Source organism: Octopus sinensis, linkage group LG11, assembly GCF_006345805.1.
Source record: "Octopus sinensis linkage group LG11, ASM634580v1, whole genome shotgun sequence".
In the NCBI taxonomy this organism is placed as follows: domain Eukaryota; kingdom Metazoa; phylum Mollusca; class Cephalopoda; order Octopoda; family Octopodidae; genus Octopus; species Octopus sinensis.
The window spans coordinates 43,340,711-43,356,782 of NC_043007.1; the positions used below are offsets into that span (position 1 = coordinate 43,340,711).

Here is a 16,072-nt window from a genome sequence, read left to right on the forward strand (position 1 = left end):
ACATAGATCTGGGTTCAGTCCCACTGCATCTTGGGTGTCTTCTACTATAGCCTCGGGCCGACCAACCTTCTGAAGGAATTTCGGTTAATGTTTACATCTTGATCCGGAAATGAAAATCCCCCCAAAATACTAGGATGGGTGTAAAACTGTGTAGGAAACGAATATGAAAAAAAAAAAAAAAAAACGCGCGCAAAGCAACGGGAGAGTGGGGAGAGAACTTCGGAAAATTCAGAAGATCCAAGCATTTCCCTCGTAACTTTTAGGAAAATGGAGTTTTTCAATGAAAAATTATAGAAATAACTTTCAAATGGCATACATTACGATTATAAAGTAATTTGTGGGGAAAATCTTGAGGTGAGGGAGAGGACTTGCGGAAAATTCCCAAGATCCGAATTTTTCCGCGTTATATTCCGAAATCACATTCAACTTTCTACAGATACCCTAGCGTAGTACTACTACACTACATAGTGTTTATTTCTACCCACTTTCAATAATTTTTAATGTTTTCGCTTCAATTTTGTTTCATTTTTCAATTATTTTTACGCTTTTAAAACCATTCGCTGTTATTCTCATTCACTCATTAATTTCTCACTCTCTATCAATCTAATCTATATATTATATACATAAAAAAAAAAAATATATATATATATACACAAGCATATATTCACACACACACATATATAGTTACGAGGGAAAAAAACTTGGATCTTGTGAATTTTCCAAAGTCCTCTCCCCATCCTTTGGAAAATATTTTCCCCATAAATTACTTTAAAATCGCAATGTATGCCGTTTGAAAGGTATTTCTATCAAATTTCATTGAAAAAACCCATTTTCCTAAAAGTTATGCGGGAAAAACTCGGATTTTGTGAATTTTCCGAAAGTCCTCTCCCCACCTCCTCTGTTCATTTGGATAAGCTGTAGAAATTGTTGCGCGCGCGCACCCACAAGCACAAAAATTCTCCGGACATTTAGCTGTTATTTTTAGCATATACTTCCGTGGCGAGGGCTTCACATGCCGTGGTCCTAAACAGCCGTTCATTTTCACTTTTAGACAGCGGGATGGGTTGTGGGTCAATTTTGGAGTTTTTCATAAAAAATTTGAAATTAAAATTTTTTTCTCCATATTCTCAATATCCGTACTTCCCACCGTAGATTGAAAAAAAATCGGAACGGTCAGTTTAGTGGGTGGTTGTCTGTCCTCCAGTTCCACCTATGTGTGTGTGTCTGTTTGTCCACCATCGGTAACCGGTTTGGCTTGTGGTCCGTAGAATAAGTACCAGGCTTAAAAATGTACGGGGTCAATTCATTCGTCTAAAATTCTCCCAGGTGGTGCCCCAACATGGCCGTAGTCTAATGACTGAAACAAATAAAAGTTCCTTTTGAAGATCGATGAGTAACATATGAAATATATTTTTATTAGACTTAATAAAGGGAAAGACCTGCGCGAATAGACTATATTCTTAAAGAAAAATTTCTTTTAATGCAGTAAACCTAAGCTCCGGAAATTGTTAGCAGTTGCATGGAGTAGTCACGTGATTAAGTGAAGCGTGAGTCACCAGTATCCACCAATGAAATTGAAGCGCTAAAATGTTGAGAGATTGTGCTGGTGAGCCTACCTGCCGACTATAAATAGAATTGCTTCGCGTTGTTCCAGCAGTTGATTCTGACTACCAAGAAGTATGCCACCTGCAGTAGCAGCACCGTCGAAGGGAGCAAAGAAAGCGGCTAAGGCTAAGCCTGCGCGTTCTGGAGATAAGAAAAAGAAGAGGAAGAGAAAGGAAAGCTATTCCATCTACATCTACAAAGTGTTGAAACAGGTTCATCCCGACACTGGAGTTTCCAGCAAAGCCATGTCTATCATGAACAGTTTTGTGAACGATTTGTTCGAAAGAATAGCTTCTGAGTCCAGCCGTTTGGCTCACTACAACAAGCGTTCGACCATCAGTAGCCGTGAAGTACAGACTGCTGTCCGTCTTCTCCTTCCTGGTGAATTAGCCAAACACGCTGTCTCAGAAGGTACCAAGGCTGTCACCAAGTACACCAGTAGCAAGTAGAGAGATCTACCACTTGCTTTCTATAAAACGGCCCTTTTAAGGGCTAGCAAAATTTGTGTAAAGTTATCTCTCCAATTGATAAATGTGCAATTGTGTTCTTATTTGCTAGGTTAGCTTCTCATCCTATTTTTTGTTCATGATAAAATGCTTGACATTTTCAGTTGCTTGCAGTCTGAATTACCTTTGTGCCCTTCCTTACAGGTTTTACTTCTCGTGGAAAAGGCTCCGAAAGCTACAAAATATTTCAAATTAACATGTTTGCTACTACCGACATGTTTTATGACGAAACATAAGGATATGCTTCTAAGAGATGTAACTTTTTGTTTTTTCATCTGGCCAAATAATTTAGTTTAAACCAAGGTGTGTTAATCGATTTTAAGGAAATCTAGTTGTATGAAATAACTTCGTATGTTTGCAAGTATAATCCAGCACGTCGAGAAGGATACCCCTCTAAATTCCACGAGAAAGGAAAATCTTAGGATGGGGGTTGCGATTCTGAAAATTTTTACCCATATCCTTCTCTGTATTAGAGACGTCAAGGTGACGTCTTCACGAGTGCCAAACTTGCTTCCTCCACGTAAATTCGTGCAGATTTGGAAAAAGAATTCGCGGACTCCTAAAACAGTCGTGCCATAGTCTTTTTCCATGTGTTAAAACAGTTGGATCCTCCATAATCCGTGTTTCTCCAGATTTTTCCAATTATTTTTCACTGGGCTCTAAACTTTGATTCCTCTCACCTCCGGACAGATTTTGGCCATTTTATTTTTGTACTGTGCACTTAAAACCATGGGAGAAGGTGCCACCAAAGCAAAACAAAAACACAAGTGTAATAGGTGTAAAAATAAGTATATTTGACGAAAACAATTTTGCGCCAATGAACCGTGAGGTGGGGAGAGGACTTTAGGAAAATTCACAAGATACGATTTTTTCCATCATGACTTTTAGGAAAATGAATATCTTTTCATGAAATTTTATACAAAAATCTTTGAAATGGCATAGATTACGAATATTAAAAATCTTGTGGAGAAAAATTTTTCCGAGGGCGTGTGGAGAGGACTTTCGAAGACGAAGAAATTCATAAATTAATTTTCCTCACAAATTTCTTTATAATTGTAATCTATGCCGTTTGAAAGGTTTTTATATCCAATTTCATTAAAAGATATCCATTTTCATAAAAGTTATGAAGGAAAACATCGGGGTTAATGTTTAAAACCCGGTCACTAGAACAAGTGTATAATAGGTATATATTAAATTAAAATGAGAAAAATGTGTGCCATTGAGCCGGAGGGTGGAGAGAGGATTTTCGGAAATTCATAAGATCCGATTTTGATTGTTTACTTTCAGCAAAAAAAAAAGCCTAATAGGTCTAAAAAGTGTGTAGAAAACATTTGCGCAAACGAACGAAGACTTTCGGAAAATTCACACGATCCGATTTTCCCCTCAACTTTACAGAAAATGGATATACCTTTCAAACGGCATAGATTACGATTATAAAGAAATTTGAGAAAAATTTTTTCAGAAGGGGTGGGGAGAGGATTTGGGGAAAATTCACACGATCCGATTTTTTCTCATAACTTTCAGGAAAATGAATATCTTTTAATGAAAGTTTATACAAATACTTTTCAAGTAGCATAGATTACAATAGAGAATTTTTTCCAAGGGAGTGGGGAGAAGATTTACGGATCAAGAACACCACGAAAGTTGGAATTTCTCCGCTTTGACGAGGATTTTTCCAATTGTTTTTCACCACAGCCTTCGAAATGATGGGGAGCATCATTTTATGATAAAACGGTTTGGAAAATTTATGATTTTTTTTTACTCCCCTCCCCTCTTAATGATGATACCAATGGACCCGTGCCCCAAAATGATAATTTAAATTTTTACCCCTAGCATTATTAAGCGAAGCTGTGTGTGTCTAACAGAAAAGTATGCTATTAAAAATTAATTATTTTTTACATACTTATTTTTAAAAAAATCACTGTGGATGAAATGCCAGAAATGACCTCAGGATCTCCAATATTTAAAATTATAAACAGAATCAGGGGCGGAGAGTAGGTTTGAAAAAAAATCAATTTTCAAATTTTTTTTTATAGCATAAATGTTTATGGGAAGGAAAATATTGAAAAACATCAATACATGCGGGAGTAAGAAATAAACGATGAGGGTTGTCTTGGGATGTGCTAGAAACGCCAGCCAAATCTCCTTTAAATCATACTTTTTCCTCTGAAAATATTTACAATCTTTTTTTTTTACCGAAAAGGCTCCTCCCATTGTTTTTAAGTGGATAAAAAATCGGTCCGAAGATGGGAGTGGGGAGTAAAAAAATGAACTTATGTAGTCTTTCCCCTCCCTACTTATCATTTCCAAGGCCGTAGTGAAAAAAATAGGAAAAATCCCCGTCAAAACGGAGAAAATCCAATTCATGTGGGCATCCTGATCCGAAACTTTGAATAACCATTGTTTCAGTTCCTTGATTGGGTAGGATGCTGTGCTCTTGAGCGAAACACTTCATGACACGTTGGCAGAATTAGCAAAATCTCCCTTAAGTCGCACCCTACAATTAAACGAAAGAAAAGACTGGTACACATCTGAAATGTCCCCCAAACTGCCTTAGTCACAATGCATATGATTCCGGGTTCCTTGTGCAGGAAAAAGCCTAGGATTCTAGGTTCCTCCTTGCATAAGGAAATAAAAACTGGTTACATTTGGAACACTTTTTCAGAGAACTGCCACGATATATATTTATGTAAGTGTTTATATTTGTGTTGTGTGCACATACATATACTTACATCACAAATACACATAAACATAAGGGATTCAACTGAAAAAAATACAAGAATAAGTATTTAAGTTTCACTTCCCGTATACATTCTTCGAAAGATTTCCAAGTCCCGTTATATAATTAGGAATTGTATAATAAACATTGCAAAAATATTTTGTGTATTGGATGTTATAACCAATTTATTGTACATAAATTTTAAAAGAATATATCGGTTCTTAACACGACTATATTGTAACATACACAATGTTGCTGATTCGGCTTATTAATTTTGAACTTCTGATTCGAGCAAGTGGGAAAAAAATCTAGTAAATGTACAATTCGCAGCACAAAATACATATCGTAGGTGATTTGATTGAGAAAACGAACATTAAAATGTTAGTGGCCCTGAAAAGGGCCGGTTGCATCTGCAGGCTGAACTAAAGTGTTTAACCGCCAAAGCCATATAGAGTTCTTCCTTGCCTTTTCAGTGCATAGACTACATCCATAGCAGTGACAGTTTTTCTCTTGGCATGTTCTGTGTACGTAACGGCATCACGGATAACATTCTCCAGGAACACCTTCAATACACCACGGGTTTCTTCGTAGATCAAACCAGAGATACGTTTTACACCACCTCGGCGAGCGAGACGACGAATTGCAGGCTTAGTAATACCCTGAATGTTATCTCTCAACACCTTCCTGTGACGCTTAGCACCTCCTTTCCCCAAGCCTTTGCCTCCTTTACCGCGGCCACTCATGTTTACAGAATTTCTCGTTCTAATAAAGTAGTCGCGGCACATTAATATATACTAGATATACGGACGTAGCAGAAAGCACCATCGTATACGAATCACGTGACTCGTAGTTAGATGGGTAAATCAGCAGCAGTAGCCAATGTTTGACTAATTATTATGCTGCCTTCCCATTCAGTACATTCATTGTCTAGTTGTTAGGTGAGATAAGTAAAATGGCTTACTAAGTAGATTGTTTGCAAGGTCAGTATAAAGTTTGAAAACAAACAAAAAAATAACCCAGCCTATTAAGTGCAAAATAAATGTGTAGAAAATGAATATTAAAAATAATTGCGCAAACGAACGGGGGTGGGTGAGGAGAGGACTTTCGGAAAATTCACAAGGTCCGATTTTTCCCTCAACTTTCAGGAAAATGGATGTATATTGATGAAATTTTATAGAAATACTGTTCAAATGGGAAAAATTACGATTATAAAGAAATTAATGGGAAAAATTTTTTCCGAAGGAGTAGGAAGAGAGCTGTCGGAAAATTCACACGATCCGTTTTTTTCCCCTCATAACTTTCAGGAAAATGAATATCCTTTCATGAAATTTTACAGAAACACCTTTCAAACAGCATAGATTACAATTATGAAGAAATTTGTGGGGAAAATTTTTTCCGAAGTGTTGGTGAAAGGGCTGTCGGAAAGTTCACCCAATCCGTTTTTTTTCCTCATAACTTTCATGATGTAGTCTAGCGGCCGGTCACCAAACCCCATCGTTAGTGACCAGGTACTGTAGTTCTCGGTAGGCGTTACGAAAATTTAGCAGAGTAGTGGTAGTAATAAGTAATAGCGTAAAAAGAAACTGAATTCGAGGGGTGTTCGGTCGGCGGGCGCCGGTGCCCCTCTCATTGTTCCATTTTTCATCATTCTATCATCCTCATTAATGTCTCTGTCCAGCCCGCAGCTACCTACGAGGGGCGTTCAATAAGTGATGCCCCTGACCCACTTCCCATAGCAGTAGAGCAACGACACTTGGCACAGTTATTAGTCTTTTCCTACATAGGAACTACCCAGAGTTATGCATTTCTCCCATCGTTTGATACAGCTCTGGAGACCGTTTTTGTAGAAGACCCCAGCTTGGTCCTCCAACCACGACGTGACTTCAGAAGTCAAGGCTGCATCATCTGGGAAACGCTTTCCTTTCAAAATCAACTTCATGGCTGGGAAGAGGTGAAAATCAGAGGGTGCAAGGGGAGGAGTTCATAGTTGCACGCCTGTGCTTCTGATCTGGCGACACTCGAGTTGTGGACCGGAGCGTTGTCCTGCAGGAGGAGGATGCCTTTGCTGATCTTGCCCCGCCTCTTGATTTTGATAGCTTCTCTTAATTTCCTCAAAAGTGAAGCATAATAGGCTCCTGTAATTGTGGTACCATTTGCCAGGAAATCTGTCATCACTACTCCGTCCTGGTCCCAGAAGACTGTGAGCATAACCTTGTCAGCGGAGGGCTGCACCCTTGCCTTCTTTGGAGGAGGTGAGTCACGGTGCTTTCACTGCATTGACTGGGCTTTGGTCTATGGATCATAGTGATGGACCCAGGTTTTATCCTGTGTGATCAGTCTTTTGAAAAATTTTGACTCATCTTCTTGGCACATCTCCAAATTCATCCTCGAGCACTCAACGCGTTCTTGCTTCTGGAAAGGTGTGAGCAACCTGGAAATCCATCTGGCAGACACCTTTTGCATATGCAAATGGTCATGAATGATAGTTTCCACAGACCCGGTACTAATCTTGACCTTATGGGCTATTTGGCGAATAGTTATGCGTTGACCTTCCAAAATGGCAGCCTCAACTTGACGGACAGACGTCTCATCAACGGCAGAAGGAGGCGACCAGATCTGGGAGCTGTTTCCACAGAGTTCCGACTATGTTTGAATTCACAATGCCAGCGTTTTACAAGGTCATATGATGGGGCATCATCACCATAAGTTACTTTCATTTCATCAAAAGTCTCCCGTGGTGTGCGTCCTTTCAAATACAAAAACCAGATCACTGCTCGACACTCAACAGGCTCCATTTCACACTTGACTCAGTTCAAACACCTGTAAATCAGAAACCACAATTAGTTCAGAGGTGTAATTCGTCACTTAATCTATAGAGGTATAAATAAGTGCACATGCAAAATTTCAGCTAGGTCAAACAACTGCAAGTGGGTCAGGGGCATTACTTATTGAACGCCCCTCGTATTATCTATGTTCGGCCTTAATGGCCAATTTGATGAAATAAAGTAATAGCGTATGTAGGTATGAACATTTTATTAATGGGAGACTGTTAATTGTAGCGGGTCGAGATATAGCATCTAAGCATCCCTCGCTCTAGTTCAGTGGTTCCCAACTTGTGGCCCGCAAAGGTAGTACTGGGGGTCCGTGAACTAAATTCAATGTTTCATATATATAAACATAAGAATAAGCATATTAAAAGGGGTCCGAAGGAAAACTCATTTAAATAAAAGGGGTCCTTGATAGTGAAATGGTTGGGAACCACTGCTCGAGTCTGTCCGTTGCAAGGAGGAATTTAGATTCGTTCAAAACATTACAGAGCATGAAAAAAAAAAAACACATTTCACCTTCAAAATGGAGACAGGTGTAATATAAAACAATCATTTGACGCCTTGCACTATATAAGCTGTATGCATTTCCTTTTCAAACATGTGACTTTTATCAAGTAACTTGGTCGTGGCCTTTGATCGTATCTGACGAGGAACGAAACGCATCGCTTGCTAATTTTGATTTACGCGTTCCTACAGTTTAAGATATGCAACGACTTGTGGTATTGGGTTTAAATAACAGCTTTTGCGCTGTCGTTAGATCTTGCTAGAAATACTAAATAGCACCTTACAATTGTATATATATATGTGTGGATCTTTACATTTTGACCGGCAGATTTAAAAAATAATTTCTTTGTAACTAAACACTTTTAAACTTCGTGTACTGGTAGATTTTTCTCTTGGCGTTCTTGAGAAAATTCTGTTTAAAACGATATATTATTAATAATTAATAATTAGTACGTTTGAATATTTAAATACTTTCGTTCCTCGTCAGATATGATCAAGTTACTTGACAAAAGTCACATGTTTGAAAAGGAAATACATACAGCTTATATAGTGCAAGGCGTCAAATGATTGTTTTATATTACACCTGTCTCCACTTTGAAGGTGAAATACAATATTTAAACGCACAATAGAAATACAAAATGGTTGACGGTTAGTAAGGAGAGACACAAACAAATAAGAAAGAAGAAAACAAAGGACCACTGATGCGGTCACAGGAGTGTGACGAAAGAACTCTGACCGAAATAAGATTAAGATTAATGTAAAAAATAAATATCACTGAAGCAAAATAACACCAAATATATAGTGCGTGTGTTTTTATTGGCTAAACTGGCAATATGACCATTCCGAAATATAACAATAATTAATAATTATTTATGAATATATCAATGGCCAAACATGTAATCATAAATTTCATTAAAGAAGTCTGTGTCAAGAATTAGCAGTCAAAACTACTATAAACATTCATATTCTATCTGAATTTTTATGTCATGTCACCCACCAACAGCTTTATTGTGAAGAGATAGAATATGAGTGTTTATAGTGGGTTGTTTGACTGCTATTTCTAGACATATAAAGGTTTTTGCAACCCTCTCTGTTATAATTGTGATGACAAGAAATATCGCCTTTGTCATATTTATTTATTAAAATTCTCTACTCTTCCTAGTTTCAGTCATTGAGTAAAGCAGTTCTGAAAGAGAGCAGCTTCAGATGATGAACGCTAGACACATCGGTACAGAAAGGTAGGGTTGTTGAAACCCCTGGCTGCTTAGTGAACACACGTGGGCGCACGACTGGAAAAAAGCAAAAAGGAGGTAAGGGAGATCTGGTGGTTTTGTGGCTGGACCTCGCAAAAATCTGTGGGTCTATGCCACACAAGCTGGTAGCGGAGGCTCTTCAAGGACATGTCCCCAGGAAGATCACTCACCTCATTCTGGATTATCTATGCAACTTCTAGACGAGATTCACCTCTAGACAGGTTGGAAAGGAGCATTATAACTGGGTGCACTGTCTCAATAATCCTTTTCTCCCTCACCATGCACATGGTGATCAAATCGGTAGAGGTCAGAAATCCCAGACGAAATCTGGCATGCAACAGCTACTTATAAGAGCCTTTCGTAGACGACCCAATCAGTTGCCCGTGGCAGGCGGATCCTTCAAGGACTTGAAATGCTCATCTCATGGACAATGATGAGCTTTAAATCATCAAAATCGAGGTGTCTTGTGCTAAGGAAAGGGTAAGTGGTGAAGCTTCGTTTCATTTTGTTCTGACGTGCCATCCCAACTTTGACAGAACAACCAGTCAAGAGCTTGGAGAAACTCTTTGACAGCAGCCTGAAGGACGCAGTTTCTATCTGCAGAACAAGTGACAACCTTGAGAAATGGCTTATTAAGGTCGACAAACTGGACTACCTGGTCGCTTCAAAACTTGGATACGCCAGCAAACCATACTGCCAAGTATTTTGTGGCCCCTGTCATTATATGTTAACGGTGGGAATCCTGGAGATGAAGATTATCAGTTTCTGAGGGGGTGGTTAGACTTGTAGTGGATGTGTGTGTACGTAAATAAATACATAAACTGTTTCATGATTAAAAAGGGATTTATTTACATGGGTTATAAGTACACTACATACAAATGTAAGCAAATGCTACGAATTGCTTGTATAGAACACATATTAAAGATGAATATGTTTGTCTGCGTGAATCATTCGGAACAGTAGCCGATAGATACTGTAGGCATTTCTCTGTCGTCTCCAAAACGCGGGGCGAGATAAATCTGTCTGCTGGTGTGTCAGCTGCGATTGTGTTTTATTCTCTGTTTTTCCCTTGTATTTATAATATTTGAAACAGCTAGAAAGATAGACATACTGCAACAGAGATACTACTTAAGTAGGTCAGCGCTTGTCCAGTTGAACTTCGCCTGACATGGCTGAGGTCGCAGGTCAAAGGGAGATGATCAATCACTTTTTGACAGAACAAAGGGATCTTTAAATTTCGCGCCTATACATGCGTTGGTTTTTGACGACCGATGATTCTTGGATTCGATTTCGAATCTAGGCTTAGAGAAGGAAGTGCTAACTCTTACAGACTTACCAAGAAGCCTAAGCAGCGTCGCTTTCTATGGGTCGACTAACATTTTCGCCTCCCATTCAGCGGCTTCTCAGAGAAGTTCATAGTGACAAGAGCAAGATAGGCCATGAACTACAGAGATTCTAGTGACATAAAAGTAGCAGGAGCTAACCATAACCCTGGCATTGCAGTTCGCACAGGTAGGAAGTGCAACACTACCAGAAAGTTGTCGTTGGCAATGTAACGGTCAAGGGAGAGGTCTCTAGTTGAGACTGACAGTCAGGCTTGGGATGCCTTCCAATCCATCAATTTGAAGCGCTAAAGGCGAAGAGCGACAATATCTACTCAAAGAAGTTCGCATAGGCATTAAAGAAGCAAGGGCAAACAGGATGGTGGGACTCAGTGAACAAGGAGCCCGGACAAGGTGGACCAATATACATCAGCGGAAAATATACATCAGAGGCCAATATACACCTGGTCAGGTCTCCGGCTGATTGACGTCCGTCATATCGGATTTCTAATCCAACACCTACCTGTCCTTAGATGGTCCCTTCAACACCAGCTGCCTCAGAGTCTTAGCTGATGGCCGCTACCACAGGCGGCACAACCAGGTGCTCAGGGCAGTTGCGGATATACCAACAGTCATTCAGTACAGTGAATATCACGCAAGGGAAGATGCCATCGCTTTTCTTAGAGCCGGAGTTCACTGAAACTTCAACGACCGTCATGCCTACTTTTCACAGCCCAGACTACCAGCTAAGAGTAGATATCGTGGAACGGTTAAAGTTCCCAGATCACATTGTACCAACAACACTCTGCTCAGACATAATGATCTTCAATTCCAGCAAATATGTGATCACGTGAAAACTGATTGTGCTCTGGGAGGAACACATGGAAGAAACTCATAAGAGGAATCTTGCCAAATAACAGGAGCTGTTATAGTAGTGTAGAAATCGAGGCTGGCGGGCATGTTGTGAAGTAGGCTGTAGAGGTTTTGACCAGACTTGGAATTAGTGGTGCAGCAAAGAGGAGGATTTAAAATTCCATCACTGAAGCTGTTAAGAAGGCCACTGGATGGGTGACTTTGGATAAAGCGGGCAAACCAGCGGTTTGTTGATATTGGGATGCAAGTTGGTTCTTGATCAACTCCGGCTGGGTCAACTGGTAGATGGGGTCTGATATTCTTTTCTACTCTAGGCACAAGGTCAATCGATTAGATCGACCTCCAACACGCAACTGGCACTTAATTTATCGACCCCGAAAGGATGAGAGGCAAAGTCGACCTCGGCTGAATTTGAACTCAGAACATAAAGACAGACGAAATACCTATTTCTTTACTACCCACAAGGGGCTAAACACAGAGAGGACAGACAAACGGATTAAGTCGATTATATCGATCCCAGTGCGTAACTGGTACTTATTTAATCGACCCCGAAAGGATGAAAGACAAAGTCGACCTCGGCAGATTTGAACTCAGAACGTAGCGGCAGACGAAATACCGCTAAGCATTTCGCTCTGCGTGCTAACGATTCTGCCAGCTCGCAGCCTTAGAGGGGACCCTAGAAATATCTTCAAGATGTATCTTAAAACGAACGATATACTGCAGCTATTATATTTTGAAGACAAGGAAAATAACAAATTAACATCTTTTAGAAAATTCACGTTAACATCCATATTTAAAATATTGTAGTTCTATAGTTAAGAGATAAGGAATTATTTACATTTGACGGATATTTGTCCTCATCTTGTTTGTTGTTAACACATTGTTTCGGCTGAGATACCTTCCAGCCTTCATCAGGTGTCTTGGGGAAATTTCGAACCTGGGTTCTCATTCCTAAGGTATTTTTCACTCTTCTTCTTCTTCTTCTTACTATTATTATTCAGGTCACTGCTTGGAATCGAACTAGGAGTCTTGGAGTTAGTAGCCCGCGCTCTTAACCACTACGACATATGTCCGTATGGCGTAGTGGTTAAGAGCGCGGGCTACTAACCCAGGATTCCCAGTTCGATTCCAGGCAGTGACCTAAATAATAATAGTAATAATAACAACATCAACATCGAAAAATACCTTAGGAATGAGAACCCAGGTTCGAAATTTCCCCCAAGACACCTGATGAAGGCTGGAGGATATATCAGCCGAAATGTTGCGTTAACAACAAACAAGATGTGGACAAATATCCGTCAAATGTAAATAATGTTTAAAATATTGGTTTGAAATTTTGGCACAAGACCAGCAATTTCCGGGGTGGGGAGAGGTAAGTTGATTACATCGACTCCAGTGGTCAACTGACACGTGTTCGGAATGATTAGTTATACTTCGGTCAATTATTAAAGTTGTACTCCATCGGTCCAAAGCATGTCATCAAATTCGTATGTTATAATCCTGAGTGAACAACAATTTTCAGTTGAGGAAAAAAGAAGTCAAATAAAGGTTATGTACATTTCGGTGTGTATATAACGTATATACTCTACAAAATATGTGTGCGTACTGATGGTCAAACATTTGGTGTGGTGAGTGAAACCCAGAAACTATTCCATCGATCAGATTGTTGACAATATTGTCAATGTAATGGTTACTTGATGTAAACCAAAACATCAATAACTACAATCAAACCCTTAGTGATGAAAATTATTATAGTGGATCTCATCGTTAAATGAAGTCTAACAAGAGCGAAACATGTAATAAGTTACCGTACTATTAAATCTCTGGTTCATTCCTCCCTGCATTTAATATTTTGGGGTTGTAAGGCGGCGAACTGGCAGAAACGTTAGCACGCCGGGCAAAATGCTTAGCAGTATTTCGTCTGTCTTTACGTTCTGCGTTCAAATTCTGCTGAGGTCGATCTTACCTTTCATCCTTTCGGGGTCGATGAATTAAGTACCTGTTGCATACTTGCCGATCTAATCGACTGGCTCCCTCCCGCAAAACTTCGGGCCTTGTACTTTAGAGTAGAAAAGAATATTTGGGGGTTGTCTCCCCTGCTATTTATGTATTTATTGTCAGACTAAGCAAATTACATAATGATTGTTCTCATGACGGAGAATATAATTTTAATTAATAATTTAAAATTCTCTGCTACTATCTACTTCCGTAATAACTCATGTAAGAGATGATCGTGTCAGACATCAAAGACCTTCGTTTCTGCAGAGCCAGTGGCCACTGAAGCCGAGTTGGCAGTTTGTGAAATGGGATAATGATTCAAGTTAATGAAAGGGTGTAATTGTTAACAACTGCTTCCATCACCTCTTAGATATTGAAAATGCAGCGATAGAAGTGGGATCTCGGGTTACTTACCGTTAAATAGTAAAAGCTAAGCTCAGTATTTTTGCTCTTTTGATCCGCATCGTTACAAGGTGTTATTTTTTGAAGTTTAATTATAGTTCAAATAGAATGCTGCAAGCATGAAATAGATTCGAATACAACCACGTCTCAAAAGAACAATGAAATGGTTAATTTCTTCTACAACTTTATTTTAAGCATTCTATCCATGTACCTTTATTCGTAGAGAAAGTAATAGTGATTTGTGAAAAGAAGGGATGATTTAAAAAGAAACGTACATTTTAAATATTTTATCACAAACTAGCAGTATCTCCTGGCGTTGCTCGGGTTTGTTTCGACCCTTTAGAATTGGCATTTTTGAAAAGTAAAAATTTTACATTATGTAGCTTGTTATTCTCTTTAAGTGAACATTTTTCTGGTTGAAATACACCGAAAAATGGCGACACAGCAATAAAAAAATCGTAAAATATAGGGATTTTCATAGAAAAAAAGCACCTTTTTGATGTAAATAATTTTTGGTGTTAAATGGTCTGATTTGAATTTTATCTTCTACGGAATGAAGAGCAAGCCTTCTTCTATCATACTCTCAATTTTGGTCAACTTGCGCCGCAGGGTCTCGGAGGAGATAGTGTTAGTTGAAGGCTACCAAACCTGCCACACACAGACAACTTCAGCTTTATATATATATATATATATATATAGGTATTTCATTCTCTACGTGCTTTGTATTTCTCACAGTAACGAAATATTTAACCCATTCCTTCCACGAGATAACATATATTTTGGTAACATTTTACTTTATGTTGTGATCTTCAGAGAAGTACATAATACCTAGCATAAATTGGTATCAAATTCTGGCACAAGGCCAGCACTTTCAGGGGAAGGGGCAAGTCAATTACATCGACCTAGTGTTCAACTGGCACTTATTTTATCGACGCTGAAAGGCAAAGTTGACCCCGGTGGACTAATCGTTTTAATAACTAGAGGTCGACTTTGCCTTTTATCCTTTTGTGGTCAATAAATTAAGTATTAGTTGCATACTGGAGTCAATATAACCAACTGTCCCCCACAAAAAAAAATTCCAGGCCTTGTGCCTAGAGTAGAAAAGATTATATTTTTTAAATAATTATATAAAAAAAAGTTGTTCTCCCTGATTTTCTTTTTTGTTGCAACACTCTAGAAAAACTTGTTCGGTTAGTATTTGGCTGTCCCTGCTGTAATATTCACGCAATTCTTAACACTGCTTTGTTATTCCTTGAAGTCAATAACACCAACTTGAGTTCACGAGGGAGCCATCCAACTTTTCTTTTAATTTTTCCAAAATTTAATTGTTTTCCATACTTACAGTTGAAAAAGTCTTGTAGAACAACCGTGCGAAAAGGAGAGGTGAAGAATGAATGACTCCTTTAAACACCACACAGTTGCCTTACAATAAAAACCAAAAATATGGATAAATGAATAAGAAGGAAAAGAGAGAAGCCGACACAACTGGAGAATGTAAGAGAAAGGTTTATTTAGATGTTAACATGTGGGTAGCAGAGTGTGTGTACGTGTGTGCGACATAAGTATATATATAATAACAATAATAATAGACAGGCCGTCATGCATACAATGATGTGTATGAGTGTTAGCTGAGTGTGTCTGTGTGTTTACCATAAGTACATAAGAACAATAATAGTAGACAGGCCATCAAGCATACATGATGTGTAGGTATGTACAAACAAGGGTGTATGCGTGTGAGATAAAATACAGAGCAATAGAAAGAGTCTATAACAGGATGCTAGAAGTTCAGACACAAGATGAAGTTAAATACCAGTTCGCAGTAATGTACGCTATAGTAGACATTCTGCAACAAAGAAGTTGAGGCGACAATTGCAGAGCTGGTTGAGCACATGTCGTGTAGCTGTTGTGGCTTCTATGCTGTGCCAGGTTACTTGGTACAGAAGGTTCTTGCAGGTTGAGCTTACTGTTAACCATGGTGAAGTATTCACAAACAGTGAGAAGTTAAACCTGGGTGAATGTTGGCATTGATAAGATGAAGGGGACAGTGGTGGAGACAACGTTA

At 39.0% G+C, this 16,072-nt stretch overlaps 2 protein-coding genes across 2 annotated transcripts; one reads left to right on the forward strand and one right to left on the reverse strand.

The window, feature by feature from the left end:
• The first annotated feature begins 1,601 nt into the window (after window positions 1-1,601).
• On the forward strand, window positions 1,602-2,219 carry LOC115217309 (histone H2B, gonadal). Its single transcript, XM_029786958.2, has one exon. The coding sequence runs from the start codon at window positions 1,680-1,682 to the stop codon at window positions 2,052-2,054; it is 375 nt and encodes a 124-aa protein (XP_029642818.1). The 5' UTR covers window positions 1,602-1,679; the 3' UTR covers window positions 2,055-2,219.
• Window positions 2,220-5,021: 2,802 nt separating this feature from the next.
• On the reverse strand, window positions 5,022-5,593 carry LOC115217318 (histone H4). Its single transcript, XM_029786970.2, has one exon. It carries the CDS (start codon window positions 5,571-5,573, stop codon window positions 5,262-5,264), a length of 312 nt encoding a protein of 103 aa, XP_029642830.1. The 5' UTR covers window positions 5,574-5,593; the 3' UTR covers window positions 5,022-5,261.
• Between the last annotated feature and the right edge of the window lie 10,479 nt (window positions 5,594-16,072).